The sequence below is a fragment of the Hippocampus comes genome, unplaced genomic scaffold, assembly GCF_001891065.2.
Source record: "Hippocampus comes isolate QL1 unplaced genomic scaffold, H_comes_QL1_v1.1 scaffold32, whole genome shotgun sequence".
Classification (NCBI taxonomy): Eukaryota; Metazoa; Chordata; class Actinopteri; order Syngnathiformes; family Syngnathidae; genus Hippocampus; species Hippocampus comes.
Genome location: NW_017806239.1, coordinates 319,595 through 334,227, shown reverse-complemented (window position 1 = coordinate 334,227; position 14,633 = coordinate 319,595). Strand labels below are relative to the sequence as shown.

Here is a 14,633-nt window from a genome sequence, read left to right as displayed (position 1 = left end):
TAATCACTGGTGCCAAACTGGTGCCAGATCTAGCCCGTAACATCATTTTATGTGGCCCGCAAAGGCAAATCATGTGTGTCGACTTCATGTTTCTTTCAAATTGTGTTTACTTTTAACAACACTGAGATATGAGATATTGCAAGATTTTTTTATTACCAATCGCGCCTTTAAAATACATTGAAAAACAGTTGAATGATTAACTGTCTTCTCATTTCAAAGCCAGTTATCTCTCATTTTTTTCACTATATGTGAAAATACAAGGCAATAATATATTTACATGTCTTATCACAACATATGATTAAACATAAGCTTGAGTTTGAGCAAATTTGTTTTTTCAGAAGTGTGTTTCAAACTGGTAGCGCTTTGCACTAATCACTCGTCAAAAAGTATCTCTCAGCTTCAACAAGATGGCTGACCCCAGAGTCTCGACTGTAGGTATTCTGTGAATGACTGAAAACCATTCCAGGGTGTATCCTGTCTCATTCCCAAAGTCAACTCACTCGTGACCCTTAATGGGGGCAAACAAATACATAGATGGATGGATCTTTTTTCCTTTTAGCATCTATTTTGTATTGCCTTGAATATTGGCCAGAGGAGTTTATTTCACCATTTGGTGTTTATTTTTTTAACAAAGTAAAATAAATGGTACTTACATGTAGCTTACATTCAGCCTGCATAACCATTTTGATACAAAAACTCTCTTTGTTTTTAATGTTGTTTCATTTATTTATTTTTTATCTGCCAAACAGAATCGCTACAAATAACACACTACTCACCAAACAATATTCATCAATGTCACATAAACACCAATGTTACGTACACACCACTGAAAACGAACAATTATGAGTTCACATTGTTTCGGTACATGCCACCTCATAGACGAAGGAGTATTGCACGAAATATGACTTGGCAGTACTACAGCATGCCTTCCTAAATATATAAAGCGTGTGCACACCGAAGACAAGACACACTGTTGCAGAACAACACTGGCCCACTCATCGCCATCTCCCATCAGTCAGATCTTGTGATAGATGCAGGTGTCACAGTAGCACTCTGTGTGGTTTCTCACCATTAAGTTTTGCACTTTTACCTGTGAACAAATAAACAGAAGTAAATTCCTTTTTTTTTTTACATTGTTACTGATGTGGTCACTGATGGTGTCTTGATACACTCGACTGACATTGTTGCAGGTAGTGTGGGATCAGTTCCCACTCAGTGACGTTAGGAGTGTGATCAGTTCTCTGTCTCTATATGTGCCCTGTCATTGCCTGGTGACCACTTAAGGGTTTACCTTCCCTGTCTCCAAAATCAACTGGTATAGGCTCCAGCTCCCTGCGACCTTCACAGCATTCGTGGCAAAGAAAATGAATGGATGGAATAATGTTGAGATTTCTTATTTGAATAAGAGTTTTAAAACGAAAACCACCATTTTTCAGGAAACCAAAAATACAGCATGATTATTTATCCATTAACATTGCATTGTCAAAGAGACCAAGCCATTTTGGATATTTGATTCTATATTGCCAGTGATTTGTTCCAAATAACATACCCTCATGGAGACTGACCAATGTGATTTATTTATTTATTTATTTATTTTTGCCAAATCTGGATGCTGGAGGTATCGGCCAGATGCCAGGGATAATTTGAGTCAATATTCTCAGGTCAGTCAGTGCCCTTGCTCGGTGTTCATGCCAGGGAAACTGTTGAACTGACTGATGTTCTTCTAAAACCAATTAATAATCCAATTGCAATGTACTTAGAGACAACTAATGTATGGGTGTTCTTTGTAAAACCTAACAAGTGAATTGAAATTTTAAATGCCAATGTAGAGCATGAGAGAGAGAGAGAGAGAGAGAGAGAGAGAGAGAGAGAGAGAGAGAGAGAGAGAGAGTCCATTCATCCATTTTTTTTTGCCCACTACTTGTCTGTGTGAGTGATGGTTTAAATGGAGCCTAACCCAGATGACCGTGGATCAGAGACGGGGTGCAACCTGGACTGGTGGCGACTCACTCGTAAGAATTGCCAATCATATGGACAATTTAGAGTCTTCAATTAACTTAGTATACATTCTTTGCAGACAAGAGTGCCCACAGAAAACCGATATCAAGGCCTGAGGTGAGATTCAAAACCAGAACCTCTCAACTGTCATGCAGATGTACTAATCGTGTGAGATATATTAATCCCTTATGATGTCTTTTCATTTCATACAGGGTAGCTATGAATTATTTTTAGGCTATTACAGTCATTACTGCAAACGTAATTATCAATACTGTATTTGTTTGGCCAAAAGGTTGGGTACTATTGAATCGAATGATATGAGGATTATAACACGTGTTTCTTTGTACACATATTTCAAAATTCACTACTCTGTCTTAAAACGTAATACTTTTCGCAGTACAAATTCGCAATTTCAGTTTCTTACCAATTCGCTGCTTCTCGCAGTACAGCATGCTGCCTCTGAAGTGATATTCTTTGGATTCATCATGAGCTTCTTGATCCAGTGAGGTGTCGGGTAAGCCATCGAGAAGCAGCAGCCCTTACACTGATAGACCGGCTTGTCCCGTGAGAAAAAGTCGTTTTTTTTCAGCGCGCACTCATTACATCCTACTGTATAGAAAAGGAATCAGAGTTGGAAAGTTTGTGGTTTACATTTTTGCAATGAATCCCAACACATAAAACACAATCTTTGTCACTTTTTGTTTGTTTGTTTGTTTTTTTTAATTTGGAAGAAGTAAGTTACAACTCACTGTGTGACAAGTCCAAGTCGGGATATGAATTGACCATGCAGAAAAGAGACGTCACGAAGAAAAGAAGTGGTCCAACAAATTTCACAGCTCCCATTATGGTTGCAGTGGCTGCCTAATTGCACAAAACGTGTTTAAAACAATTCAACAACATTTCCATACGATTTCGACTTTCTGTCCTGTTCAGGATTACTAGTGAGTGCAATCTATCCCATATACATATACACACTATCATTAAATTACCTTTCTCAGTGTTGAAGTTTTCTCTTTTGAATAGGTCTGCTGAGGTTGACTTTCCGGTAAAGACCTGTCCTTCTCAAGCTGTTTTATACCTATGTGCCTGTTTTCCATCACTTCCTGGATTAAGTGAAACCTGACAACCTTATCTATCATCTCCCTCACCATGCATGATGACCTCTGTAATAATCCCTTGAAAGCATAGAAACGTCAACCTCCTCCTTTCTTCCATGATGGTCATTGGAATTAATACCTTTGTTTCCTAGTTACCAATGGCCGTTTTTAATTGTTGTGTCACAACAAGAAGGAGATGAACTGAGTTGTATTATTTGCAATACTCAATTCAATTCAGTAGTATTCAGTTACATTCTACTCGAACAGCTTCAAAGCATTTGCAAATGACCAAGAGTCACTGCATGTCAAGCATTCGGCCAGTTGGTTTCATTCCATCCATTATCCGAACCACTTATCCTCACAAGGGTGGTAGGGGTGCTGGAGCCGATAATCCCAGCCATTTTTGGGCAGCAGGCGGGGTACACCCTGAACTGGTTGCCAGCCAATCGCAGCACACATATAGACGAACACCCATTCACATTCACTATCACAATTTAGAGTGTCCAATGAACCTACCGTGAACATTTTTGGAATGTGGGCGGAAACTGGAGTACCCGGAGAAAAACCACGCAGGCACGGGGAGAACATGCAAACTCCACACAGGAAGGCCGGGGCCTGGAATCGAACCCATGACTTTTGCACTGTGAAGCAGACGTACTAACCAGTCGACCAAGAAAATCCATAGCAGTACATGCAATACATTTGACACACGATGTAGTATTCTTTGGGTGACGAAGTATTCTTTTCCTTCGCCAGACTTTTTTCATCATTTTGGTACAAGTTCACCTTGTTTTTTTTACCTGGGAAACTTATATTTTCAAAGTTTTTGGGCAAATTTGGCTTGTTTTTTCTGAATTGTGACCAATTGTTTGTAACCTTGTTGTAAATTGTCTGTTTAGATTCTTGGAGTTAAGTGTCTCAAGTCTACAGTAATATATAAGCCTTCAGACAATTATTGACTAGGCCAGACAGTGTACTTTGATGTGTTTGTTTATTGGAACAATACAGTGGTTATTATTTTAACCTTTTTTTTTGTTTTATTGTTTTGTTCACCATAATATCCAGGACAGTACCTCGAGAATAACACATCAGTAACAACTATCTCTGAAGATGATGTCACATGGAATCAAGATAAGAACTCTAAGATGGTCCTCTCTTGCATTGCTTTTCATAAAGACAGATCAAATGTAAACAAACTTCATGCAGCTACTATATTTATGTTTATTCTTCATTACTCACAATTCAATCTTTTAATGTTTGCTCCAAAAACAACAAAACTATGATGTTGTGTTTATATTAGAACCCTTCGCAAGCAGTAATTTCTTACACACACACACACACACACACACACACACACACACACACACACACACACACACACACACACACACACACACACATTGTATGCTTCACTGTAATTCGACTTGAACTTGGAGCTGATTTTGTGGTCGCCTGTACCACTTTTCATGGTATTTTATGACTGCACATAGAGTGTTATTGTTTCAATCTGCAAATGTAAGTAAATCACCCGTCTGAAAATGTGACTCGCCTGTTGATTGAGCTGAGGGACAGCTACAGAAGATGGGAAATGGAACCAAGGAAAGGAATACCCTTCCATGGTCAAGTCAGTCTCATGATTTCAAGCCAATGTAACCTTGAAAATATATTGTGATGTCACGTCAGACCCTGAAATTTGATGCACTCTGCATAAAATGGCTGTAATTCGAAATCCAAATGGTACTAAATTCTGTGAAAAACCTTTAATATGAAAACAATCACGTCTACACTTCAATCACATCTTGATTCAAATCAATTGTGCCGGTGTATGAAAGCAAAAAAATAAAATAAAAACACTTGTCATTGTCCAAACACGTATAGAAGTGGCACTCTTCAGATATAAAATTAAAGCTGTAAAGATGGAAACAATGATTAGCAAATGATATCAGATGTGAAATTATTATGAATATCACATTTAAACACTCAAAATATATTGAAACTTCTGTACTGTGGCTGTTTTAGTTTCACAGTGCATGCATTTTGAACTGAGATTTCTCAATCATTTTTCTATAATTGTTGTGTTTTTGGTATTGTTTCGGTGCTTTGGTTCTTTAAAACATGGTGTATAGTAGGATGGAGGAACATGTTAATAAACAGAGCGAAACCCGATCGTCTTTGAGAGACCAAAATCTGTTCGCCCCCAGTATCTGAAATGTCAAGGATTAATATTAATTTATTTTGTTTCTTGCCACTAAAGTACCCTCTTCCCACACGCTTGGTTGTTCGGGTGATAAATCCCATGGCTTTTAATTCAATTAACGAGGAGGAGGGGGACTCATGTTGACACAAACTGATTTATTTGGTTTGAGTTTATGTATTGCAACATTTGGACACAGTTCTTTGGAACAGCACATCTTAGAATTTTGTGTCCGATTGCCGCACCTCTTAAAGACAAAGTGCTTATTTGCCATGTTTATTTTTAAAGGCAATGTTTACAAGAATGCATCCAATTTCTGATTCATGCTTTACCCTCGCATGCATTACATCTATGTTCCTGAGGCATGCTTTTTGTAGCTGTGCATGGAAGTTGTATGGGCTGTATCAATAAGAATGTTTGTACATCATGAATACATAAAGAAAAGTGACACGGAGAACCACCCGATTTTAGATTATTACAGAAGAGAGATTTTATGCATAAAAAGAATGACTTCTGGAGCATTCCTTTTTGTTCCCTCGGATGTAATTTTGTAATGGGATGTTGATTTTGCCATGCATGAAGGACAGAGTTCACACACTTTGAAGCAAAGAAAATGAAAAATGGCATGTTGGTTGTCAGCTTTCATTGTAAAATTCTAGCATGTTCATGAAGCAGTGCACTCGCCTGCCTGGACATTTGACACTGTGATTGTTCTGCAATGGTCAACGTGAGAGAGGAAAAAAAAAAGAAAGAAATAGCGAACAATCACTCACTTTCCTTTTTAAGGGAAAACAACCACATGCCCAAGTGGAACTATGCACCACCATATGGACGAAAAGGACGAGTGCAACCTAGCTTCATCTGCTCAAATAATTCAATTGCTTTCCTTGGCATTCAGCCATGTTCTTTTGTCCACGTTGATTTGCTTGAAAGCGATGAGAAGAGTGACACAGTGTGGAAGAAAGGGGAACCTACAGGCCCTACAGCCAACTGATACAATATGAAAATATCTAGGCGATATTTCAAATAAAGTATTGGATTATATTGTTTCCCCTATTAACCAAGGTAGGTAGCAAACCGTTAACTATCATCACCTACTCAGTTGAGTATATTTACTGTTGCTTATTTTGTAATTCGTTGGTATCGTTGGATGGTTGTGAAAGCAGATGCTCGGTCTAAGATAAAAGAATAAGCACATGAGTAGTGCAACAACCTCCTTGATGTTTGCCATAGTTGACCGTCTTGGTGTGTTGCCGGAGAGCCTCCCTCCCTGGTCTGGCAGTCTACTGTACAAACGCTTACAAGGCAGAGCCCGTGCACAACTCTGCAAGAAACCCCATCGACGAGACAAAACTCGAGGCGTGAACGTGGCAGCCATTTTACATCATCAAGAGTGAATGACTGAGGCCGGACCCGTGCCGGGAGTTTTCCACTTTTTCCGTCTTTCAAACGTAACCTTTATCTTCCAAATTACCCTACACCCTACACGGTGGTGATCCAGCGGCAGGTAGGGTGATTGCTACTCTTTGGTCGCGTTATCGTTGCTGGGGTTTGTGTGTGAAAAGTCCCACTCGTGCGCTGCTGTTTCAAACAATGTGGAAACTGGTGGTGGTTGGGAACGAGTTCTCCGGACCGGCTTTTTGAAAATGGACTCTTCCTATGTGGCGGCACGTTGGCAGAGCACGCACCTAGCAAGCTATATCCGTAGCTCACCATGCTTCTTACAATCCGGTTCAACTCGACTTCCATATTTTCCGAACTAGTGAAATCCGTGCCGACCATTGCCGTTCTAACAATGGCCTCACTGAAATTCCCTTCGAATTAGCATGCTAGCGCAAGCTAGCCTATTTTGACAGATCATGGAATTGACACGCTCATTGTCATCACAGGATAACTGAAGCTAACTGGCTATTGCTATTATCAATGCTATCGGCGATATTTGTACACCAATGAGTGTAGGAAACAGATTGTCATTTTAAGTATGAAATACAAATGTAATCGCTAAGGCTTCAAGCAAACGCGCTGTTATTGTCCAATAAACCAACGGCTAGTTGGATTAGCTTTAGCCCTGCAAACTAGCCCACTAGCTTGACCAACGTGCGCGAGGCACACGCGTAACAACTTCAGTACGCCCCGAACTAACCCGGTTGTTAGTTTGAGGCGTATGTTACGAATTTTAATTGCTCTTTGGAATTGATATCCTCAAAATCGACGCCGTAGATAGATGCATATTTCCTTTGAAAGCACGTGCTTACCGACACGACAGAATGAAAATCTCAAGGCAAATATTCGATGGTCCAATTTAGTATTGGTAGACGTTAAAATAATGAGGTTAATGTGATCTTAATCAAATAAAGTGCACCCACCAATTTGAATAAACTACGTTGCAGAGTGCTGCAATGTGAGCTGAGCGTTTGGCCTACCCAAGCTTAGATGGTCAGAAGAAGGTAAAGCCCCCAAAGATGTTTAAATATAGCACCCATGTAGTAGTAGTCATAGGGTGGCACGAAGCCTAATGCTAAAAGTCGCATTCTTTACATGTAAGTGGCAAACTTGAGCGCTCTGATGGAACACGTGTATCAGCTATCTAGTCTGTGCTGAAGTCAGCGCACAGAAGGTAAGCTAACGTGTAATTTGGAGACCAGCGCAGGCGAGGTTTCTGCACTTGAAGCACCAACTTAGTCTTAACAAGTAGACTTGGCAAAGCTTTGTCACGCTGAAATACAGCAGTGTTTTACAAGAGGTCATGGAATAGCTCTGGAGAACTGGGTGTGCGAGACTTAGCCTGTGTCCAATACCATGCAGGTTACATGATACAGTATATATATTTGGACAGTGATAATTTAGTGTATAGATGTCTGCAGACCACACAGCTATAGTAAATTTAGCACTCTTGCCCTTTGCTATGGACGAAATGTATTTCACAGAGAAATGACAATTGTGAAAATGATCTGCCTGTCAAGTTTGAGACACTATCCTAAAAACGCATCCCAAACCCTGCCATTGCATCAGGATTAATTTGGCTCATTGCATTTACACAGATTTCTGGGGACATGGCCACAGAACATATTAATGGAAATGGTCCAGAAGAACCAATGGACACCTCTGCTGCAGTTACCCATTCTGAGCACTTCCAGACTTTATTAGAAGCTGGTTTACCACAGAAAGTTGCTGAAAAACTAGATGAAATTTACATAGCAGGTAAGGCACTGTTAATACATTTGCATATGATAATATGCAACTCTTTTTGTCGGTAAATCTCTTGCATGTATTGTCACTTCATTGCCATTTTGAGTGGGGGAATTGGGATCCCGAAGCAACTTTTTGTGGTTCCTACCAAAATGGGTACTGCAGTGCTACATAATGCTAAATTACACATCACAACAGTGAAAGTGTAAACAGTGGCAGCATTTGCATTCCCGATATGGTTGCTTCACTACTGGTGTGAGGTCAACAGACTTGCCCCCCTCACTTTGGGTACCTTCTAGTCTATCCAATCTCCCACGCAATTTAGCACAATTTTGTTCTCATTGAAGCAGTTGTGTATTAGTTTGAATCAAAAGTGTATGTGTTTGTAACTGCAGGGCCTCTGACAAACTCAGTAGCCTTTTTTAGGGTCCCGTTAGGTTAGCTACATACCAAAATGTACCAGTGGAGTTTTTTTTTTTTTTTTTTAAACCATATGTGTCCAAAGGAGAAACAATAGCAACAGCTGTCTGAGTGTTAGGCTGCCAAGCACAGGTGATCACCCTTCCTTGGAACTAAAGCACAGTAGCTCATTAGAAACTTGTAGTTGGTGTATAGAGTTGCACTGTTACATCAGGTGTGATTACTTCTGCAGTATCATGCTACCTGGAAAATAAGGTGTAGTAAGCTCCCTTTATGTTAGACCCGTTATAGCCCCTCAACAGAAGTTGTCTAATTCCCTATTTTAGGCACAAAATTAACTTGTTTGCTACCTTTCAGTGTCTTGGACTATTTTGGAAGTTTGGTACTCAGCTCTTTGCCTCTGCATGTGTTTACTCCCACTACTACTGCAGGATTGGTGTCACACAGTGACTTGGATGATCGAGCAATTGAGGCTCTGAAAGAATTTAACGACGAAGGTGCTCTCCAAGTCCTTTTGCAATTCAAGGACAGCGACCTCTCACATGTTCAGGTAAGGAAGCAGCAACCACAATATTTATGTCTTTAAACTAGGGATGGTCATAATTATCCATTCATTAGAGTGCTGTTGCCATATGGAAGTGTTAATTGCCTTGCCTTGTGAGTGACACTTGGTTGCAATCAGCTGAGGCTGCGAGTCAGTCTTGACTAGTTTAGTGTGTGTGTGTTGGGGGGGGCTAAATGACCCTAGCTTTATGGGAAGTGGCACCTGATATCCGTTAACACATGGGCCTATGTGCCAGTCCTTGGCAGCATTAATTTATTCAATGTGACAGTCATGGAAACGTGTGTAGACTATTCTGAGATTTTCCTCTCACGTTAAAATATTTAAACTGAATGGCTTGATGGCCACTCAATTGTTTCATTTTCCAGTCTATGAAATTTTGGTCAAATGCCCACTACTGCTTCATACCATGTCAAGATGATGTTAATTTGTGTTTTTGACAAAATCATCTTGTAGTTGCCATTAGACTCTTCTACTGAATGTCAATTTCCATGTTTTTTCCCCCCAAATTTTCCCTCTCCCTTTCAGAACAAAAGTGCCTTTCTTTGTGGCGTGATGAAGACATACAGGCAAAGAGAGAAACAAGGGACCAAAGTGTCAGACACTAACAAAGGACCAGATGAAGCCAAAATCAAAGTGAGAACCAATTTAATAAGTGCATTAGAGTATGAATCCTTCAGATTAAAAAAAATTACCAGACTCAAACTGCGGTCTGAAATGTCACCAAAATTGTATTCTTTGGAAGACTTGATTTATTATATAACATCACTGTAACTATTGTCAGGCATTGCTTGAGAGGACTGGCTACACACTCGATGTCACTACAGGCCAGAGAAAGTATGGCGGTCCGCCACCTGAGTCAGCTCACTCAGGGGTACAGCCGACTGTTGGGACAGAGGTAAACAAGTCATTTGCTTTATTAGGAGGTTATTGATGCACACACAACTCGCATAAAAGACGATATATGTTTAGGATGATACAATGACACCTCCAAACTTAAACACCCCAAAAGACAATAGGTTTGGTTTTTTTTGTTTTTTTGCTAAGGTTTTTGTGTTTTTATTGTCATTCCCAAAGATGGGAAAGAGCAAAAGTGTTATGTACCAGAAACTAACTTTGGTGCGTGAAAAGAAAGTGTGCTCACTGTTCAAATTTTGATGTTCTGCTATTGTTTAAAAAAATGTGTGTACTGTATTGGACAAGCTGGTGTGGTTTGGGTGTGATGACCGTTTTCGTCTCACTGTAGAAATCCCGGTTACAGTGATAGTTTATCGCTAAGAGCTGATTGGATATTTAAAGTCAAGATCTGTGTCTCATAGCTTTAGCTTGTTTTAAAACACAGACACTTACTTGCATGGTAATTTTTCCCTTCCGCCAGATATTTGTTGGCAAAATCCCCAGAGACCTCTTTGAGGATGAGCTGGTTCCCTTGTTTGAGAAAGCTGGCCCTATCTGGGACCTGCGTCTGATGATGGATCCCCTCAGCGGCCTGAACAGAGGCTACGCCTTTGTCACTTTCTGCACCAAAGAGGCGGCACAGCAGGCTGTCAAACTGGTACGTGCCTTCTGCAATTTGAAGGATGAGTGAAAAAGCCGGTATGATTTCATGGTGAAGACAAATAAGCAATCTGTTTTTATAGTCTAAAGTAAAATACTCAGAATGTTATGGTGTCCCCACAACACTGCAGAAATGTGTCACCGATACAAATATTAAAATAAGTAACCTTTAAATTGACAATATTGCTCTTTTTGTCTGTTCTCCTTCATCGCGCTGCAGTGCAACAACAATGAAATCCGACCTGGCAAACTAATTGGCGTGTGCATCTCTGTGGCCAATAATCGACTGTTTGTTGGCTCCATCCCCAAGAGTAAAACAAAAGAGCAAATTGTTGAAGAATTTGCAAAAGTCACAGGTGCGGTTTTACCATTTCTAATTTGTTTTGTAATAATTGTTTAACAAACTGTTGTTTGCAGTCATGTAAAATTGAAAGTCCTGGTCCATCACATTTCTGTCTCTCCCTTTCTTTCTGTCTCTCTCTCTCTCTCTCTCCCCCTATTTGCCCCCACTCACAAAGCTAAATAAGGTGCCAAATCATTAGAAGCAATCTCTATATGATGTAATGTGTTTCTCCCCTCTGGCACAATGTTTGTAGCAATCGCATTGGTTCGTATTAGTTGTAATTTATTACTGTAGATAATAACTTAAACTTCCTTTCCTTCCCTCCTGTTTTTTGTGATCCACAGAAGGTTTAAATGATGTCATATTGTATCACCAACCTGATGACAAGAAGAAGAACCGTGGCTTTTGCTTCCTGGAGTATGAAGACCACAAGACGGCGGCTCAGGCTCGCCGGCGTCTGATGAGCGGCAAGGTGAAGGTCTGGGGTAATGTGGTCACTGTAGAGTGGGCAGATCCCATCGAGGATCCAGACCCAGAGGTCATGGCCAAGGTAAAGCTTGAGATGCAAATTGTCTTTTCTGGTACATGGTAGCACAGATCTGTGTCATGATGAAATGTGCTTCTGTTCACAGGTGAAAGTGTTGTTTGTGCGGAACTTAGCTAGCTCTGTAACCGAAGAGATTCTTGAAAAGGCATTTAGTCAGTTTGGTAAACTGGAGCGTGTGAAGAAATTGAAAGACTACGCATTCGTTCACTTTGAGGAAAGAGATGGTGCTGTCAAGGTACTGAAATAAGAGTGGATACCTTGTCACGTGTTGACTATGGGAAGAGATTTTAATTGTTGAACATTTTCACAGGCTCTTGCTGATCTCAATGGAAAAGATCTGGAAGGAGAGCATATTGAGATAGTCTTTGCCAAGCCCCCTGACCAGAAGAGGAAAGAGCGCAAAGCGCAGAGACAGGCAGCCAAAACACAAATGTAAGAGGAGTAAAAGTAGATCTTATAGTCTTGAAGTAGATTTTAAATACAATGCTCCCATGTTGAGACATTTTGTTTTAATTTCCAGGTATGATGAGTACTATTACTATCCGCCTCCCCACATGCCGCCACCCACGAGAGGCCGCGGTAGAGGTGGGCGCGGAGGTTACTCTTACCCTCCTGAATACTACAGCTACGAAGATTATTACGATTATTATGGATACGACTACCACAACTACCGGGGCGGCTATGACGACCCCTTCTACAGCTACGACGATTTCCAGGGCTCTGGGAGAGGCAGAGGAGCAAGGGGCAGTGTCCGTGGCGGTGTAGGTCAGACTAGGGCTCGTGGCGGCATCACACCTCGAGGGAGACTGGCCTTTTCGCAGCGGGGCGGCCCTGGAACAAGCAGAGGTAACTGTTTAATTGTGTGCTTGTAAAATGTGTCACATTGCGAAATACAAAGCTAGTAATTTGTCCTTTAATTAAATGAGCTTCCATTCCTTTGAGTCAACACAAACACTTGAATTCAAAACGATATAAATTCTGTCAGATGGCAAAAAGTTAAGTACTTTAAAAGTAATAGGGTTTAATAAACTGACACTGTCTTCATCTCTGATTGGTCCAGCAGGGAAGCGGGGCCGAGGCCGGTCCTGACCTGTCACTCACAGTGGATACTGACTTGATGTGTGGGGTTACACCATGAGCTGCAAAGGATGTTGAAACAAAAAAAAGAGTGTGACAAAAAAGGTCCAATGATATTCCAGCCTTACAGAAGAAGCATCTCCTTTCCCCAAGTTTTGTTTTGAAAAGAAACTGCCACTTTGAAAAAGATGACCGCACGATTATTGTATTCGCCTAAGCCTCTTTCGCCCCTGAGCCCCAATAGCTTGCCCTGATACAGGGTTCATATTATTGCCCTAACAATCCCCCCTGTTCCCTGTCCCTGAACATGCCATTTTAAAATAATTATTGATGAATTTGCACTTTTAAGTTTCTTAGGTTTGAAGTGGCTCGAAGGAGCTTGATGCTATTGTATATTTTTGTGCTAATCGCAATTTTAAATGTTGGAATATCCATGTTAATCGTTTTGATGTGGATGTTTGAAAGAACATTTGCAGGTTTTTTATTTAGGGTGTACCCACCTGGCATGGATAGGTCAGGCATTCCAGGAAAGTGGTTCTGTTCAGAACTTGTCTTTAAAGGGTTGGTTGACTACCTCAGTACAGAGGACTAAACTACCCGGCCTGTACTGTAAATAGGGAAACTATATTGATGAAAACAGGGCTTGTTCTCATAAAAAATTATGCACAAGAGCTGTAGCACACAAACGATGTACTTAATGTAATATAGTCATTTTCGCTGCAGCTCTGACACTGCAAACAGTCAAACTGGGCATGCAAAACAATCTCATAAGATGAGTCAGAACAAGCTCTGATTTTATCCTATTTTAAACTGAATTAGCTGCCTTGCTTCTTCAGAGTATGTAGTTACTGTTTGTATAGGTTTTTTTTTTTGGATAAAATGTTACTTTTGTAAAGGCTTCAATGTCACGGGCATCAGACTGCCTTTGATTTTAATCGATAACAAAAATAAAAGCCCTGCAGTGTCCCTTTTGTGCCACTGTCAACCGGTGGTTTTGTTTTTATATTGAAACATCTTCAAACAGTTGCACACCGGACGGGTCCCTTGTCCATCTCCTAAACCACTGAACAAAAAGAATGTTCAAGATACTTGTGGCGATATTGCCCAGACAGAACATGTCCGCTGTCATGGTTTTGGTATAGGATCAACGTAACATCTTGGTAGAAGGGATACTGCAGAGATTACATTCTATTTCCAGGTAATAGCTCCAAGAAAACTGTGCTGATGAATTCCAGTTTTCTCTAGGCTACAGTTAACTCCCTCAATGAAATCATAACCACCTTTTGAGAAAAAAATGCTAGCAGTTTTAAACTATTGTTGGTGGCCAACAACATTTTTGCATTCCTGCAAATAAATTGTTTTATACTGTAAAATGGAGGTGAGTGTAACTTATTTTTGTAATAAAGTTTTTGATTTCTATGTGTGTCTTATAATCATTTGATGATCAAATGACCAGTGAGACGAGGTGTATTTGCAATGCACCTAGAATAGCTTATCAAATTACGTAAACAATATTGGAGCTAAATTCATTGAAAACTAAACAAACCATAAGTGTACTACCTTGTTAAGTTTCACTTAAATGCCATCTTAAAAACATTGGCACTTGTGTTGTGGAGCCTAATAGCTTGGCTATGCGCTATTTTTCGAAT

At 40.3% G+C, this 14,633-nt stretch overlaps 2 protein-coding genes across 3 annotated transcripts; one reads left to right on the top strand and one right to left on the bottom strand.

The window, feature by feature from the left end:
* Positions 1–703: 703 nt before the first annotated feature.
* Positions 704–3,164, bottom strand: cga (glycoprotein hormones, alpha polypeptide). Its single transcript, XM_019857374.1, has 4 exons — positions 2,988–3,164; positions 2,748–2,859; positions 2,423–2,607; positions 704–1,090 (listed from the first exon to the last, which is right to left on the bottom strand). The coding sequence occupies exons 1-4, from the start codon at positions 3,147–3,149 to the stop codon at positions 1,016–1,018; spliced, it is 534 nt and encodes a 177-aa protein (XP_019712933.1). The 5' UTR covers positions 3,150–3,164; the 3' UTR covers positions 704–1,015.
* Positions 3,165–6,635: 3,471 nt separating this feature from the next.
* Positions 6,636–14,403, top strand: LOC109507738 (heterogeneous nuclear ribonucleoprotein Q). Of its 2 annotated transcripts, XM_019857370.1 has the most exons (12): positions 6,636–6,796; positions 8,331–8,490; positions 9,330–9,448; positions 9,989–10,096; positions 10,245–10,358; positions 10,839–11,015; positions 11,238–11,373; positions 11,705–11,910; positions 11,993–12,142; positions 12,218–12,339; positions 12,428–12,753; positions 12,968–14,403. In XM_019857370.1, exons 2-12 carry the CDS (start codon positions 8,343–8,345, stop codon positions 12,994–12,996), a joined length of 1,635 nt encoding a protein of 544 aa, XP_019712929.1. In that variant the 5' UTR covers positions 6,636–6,796; positions 8,331–8,342; the 3' UTR covers positions 12,997–14,403. The 2 variants fall into 2 exon arrangements, with proteins under 2 accessions (XP_019712929.1, XP_019712930.1); XM_019857371.1 differs by lacking the exon at positions 8,331–8,490 and having other exon boundaries at positions 6,638–6,796.
* Positions 14,404–14,633: the final 230 nt, after the last annotated feature.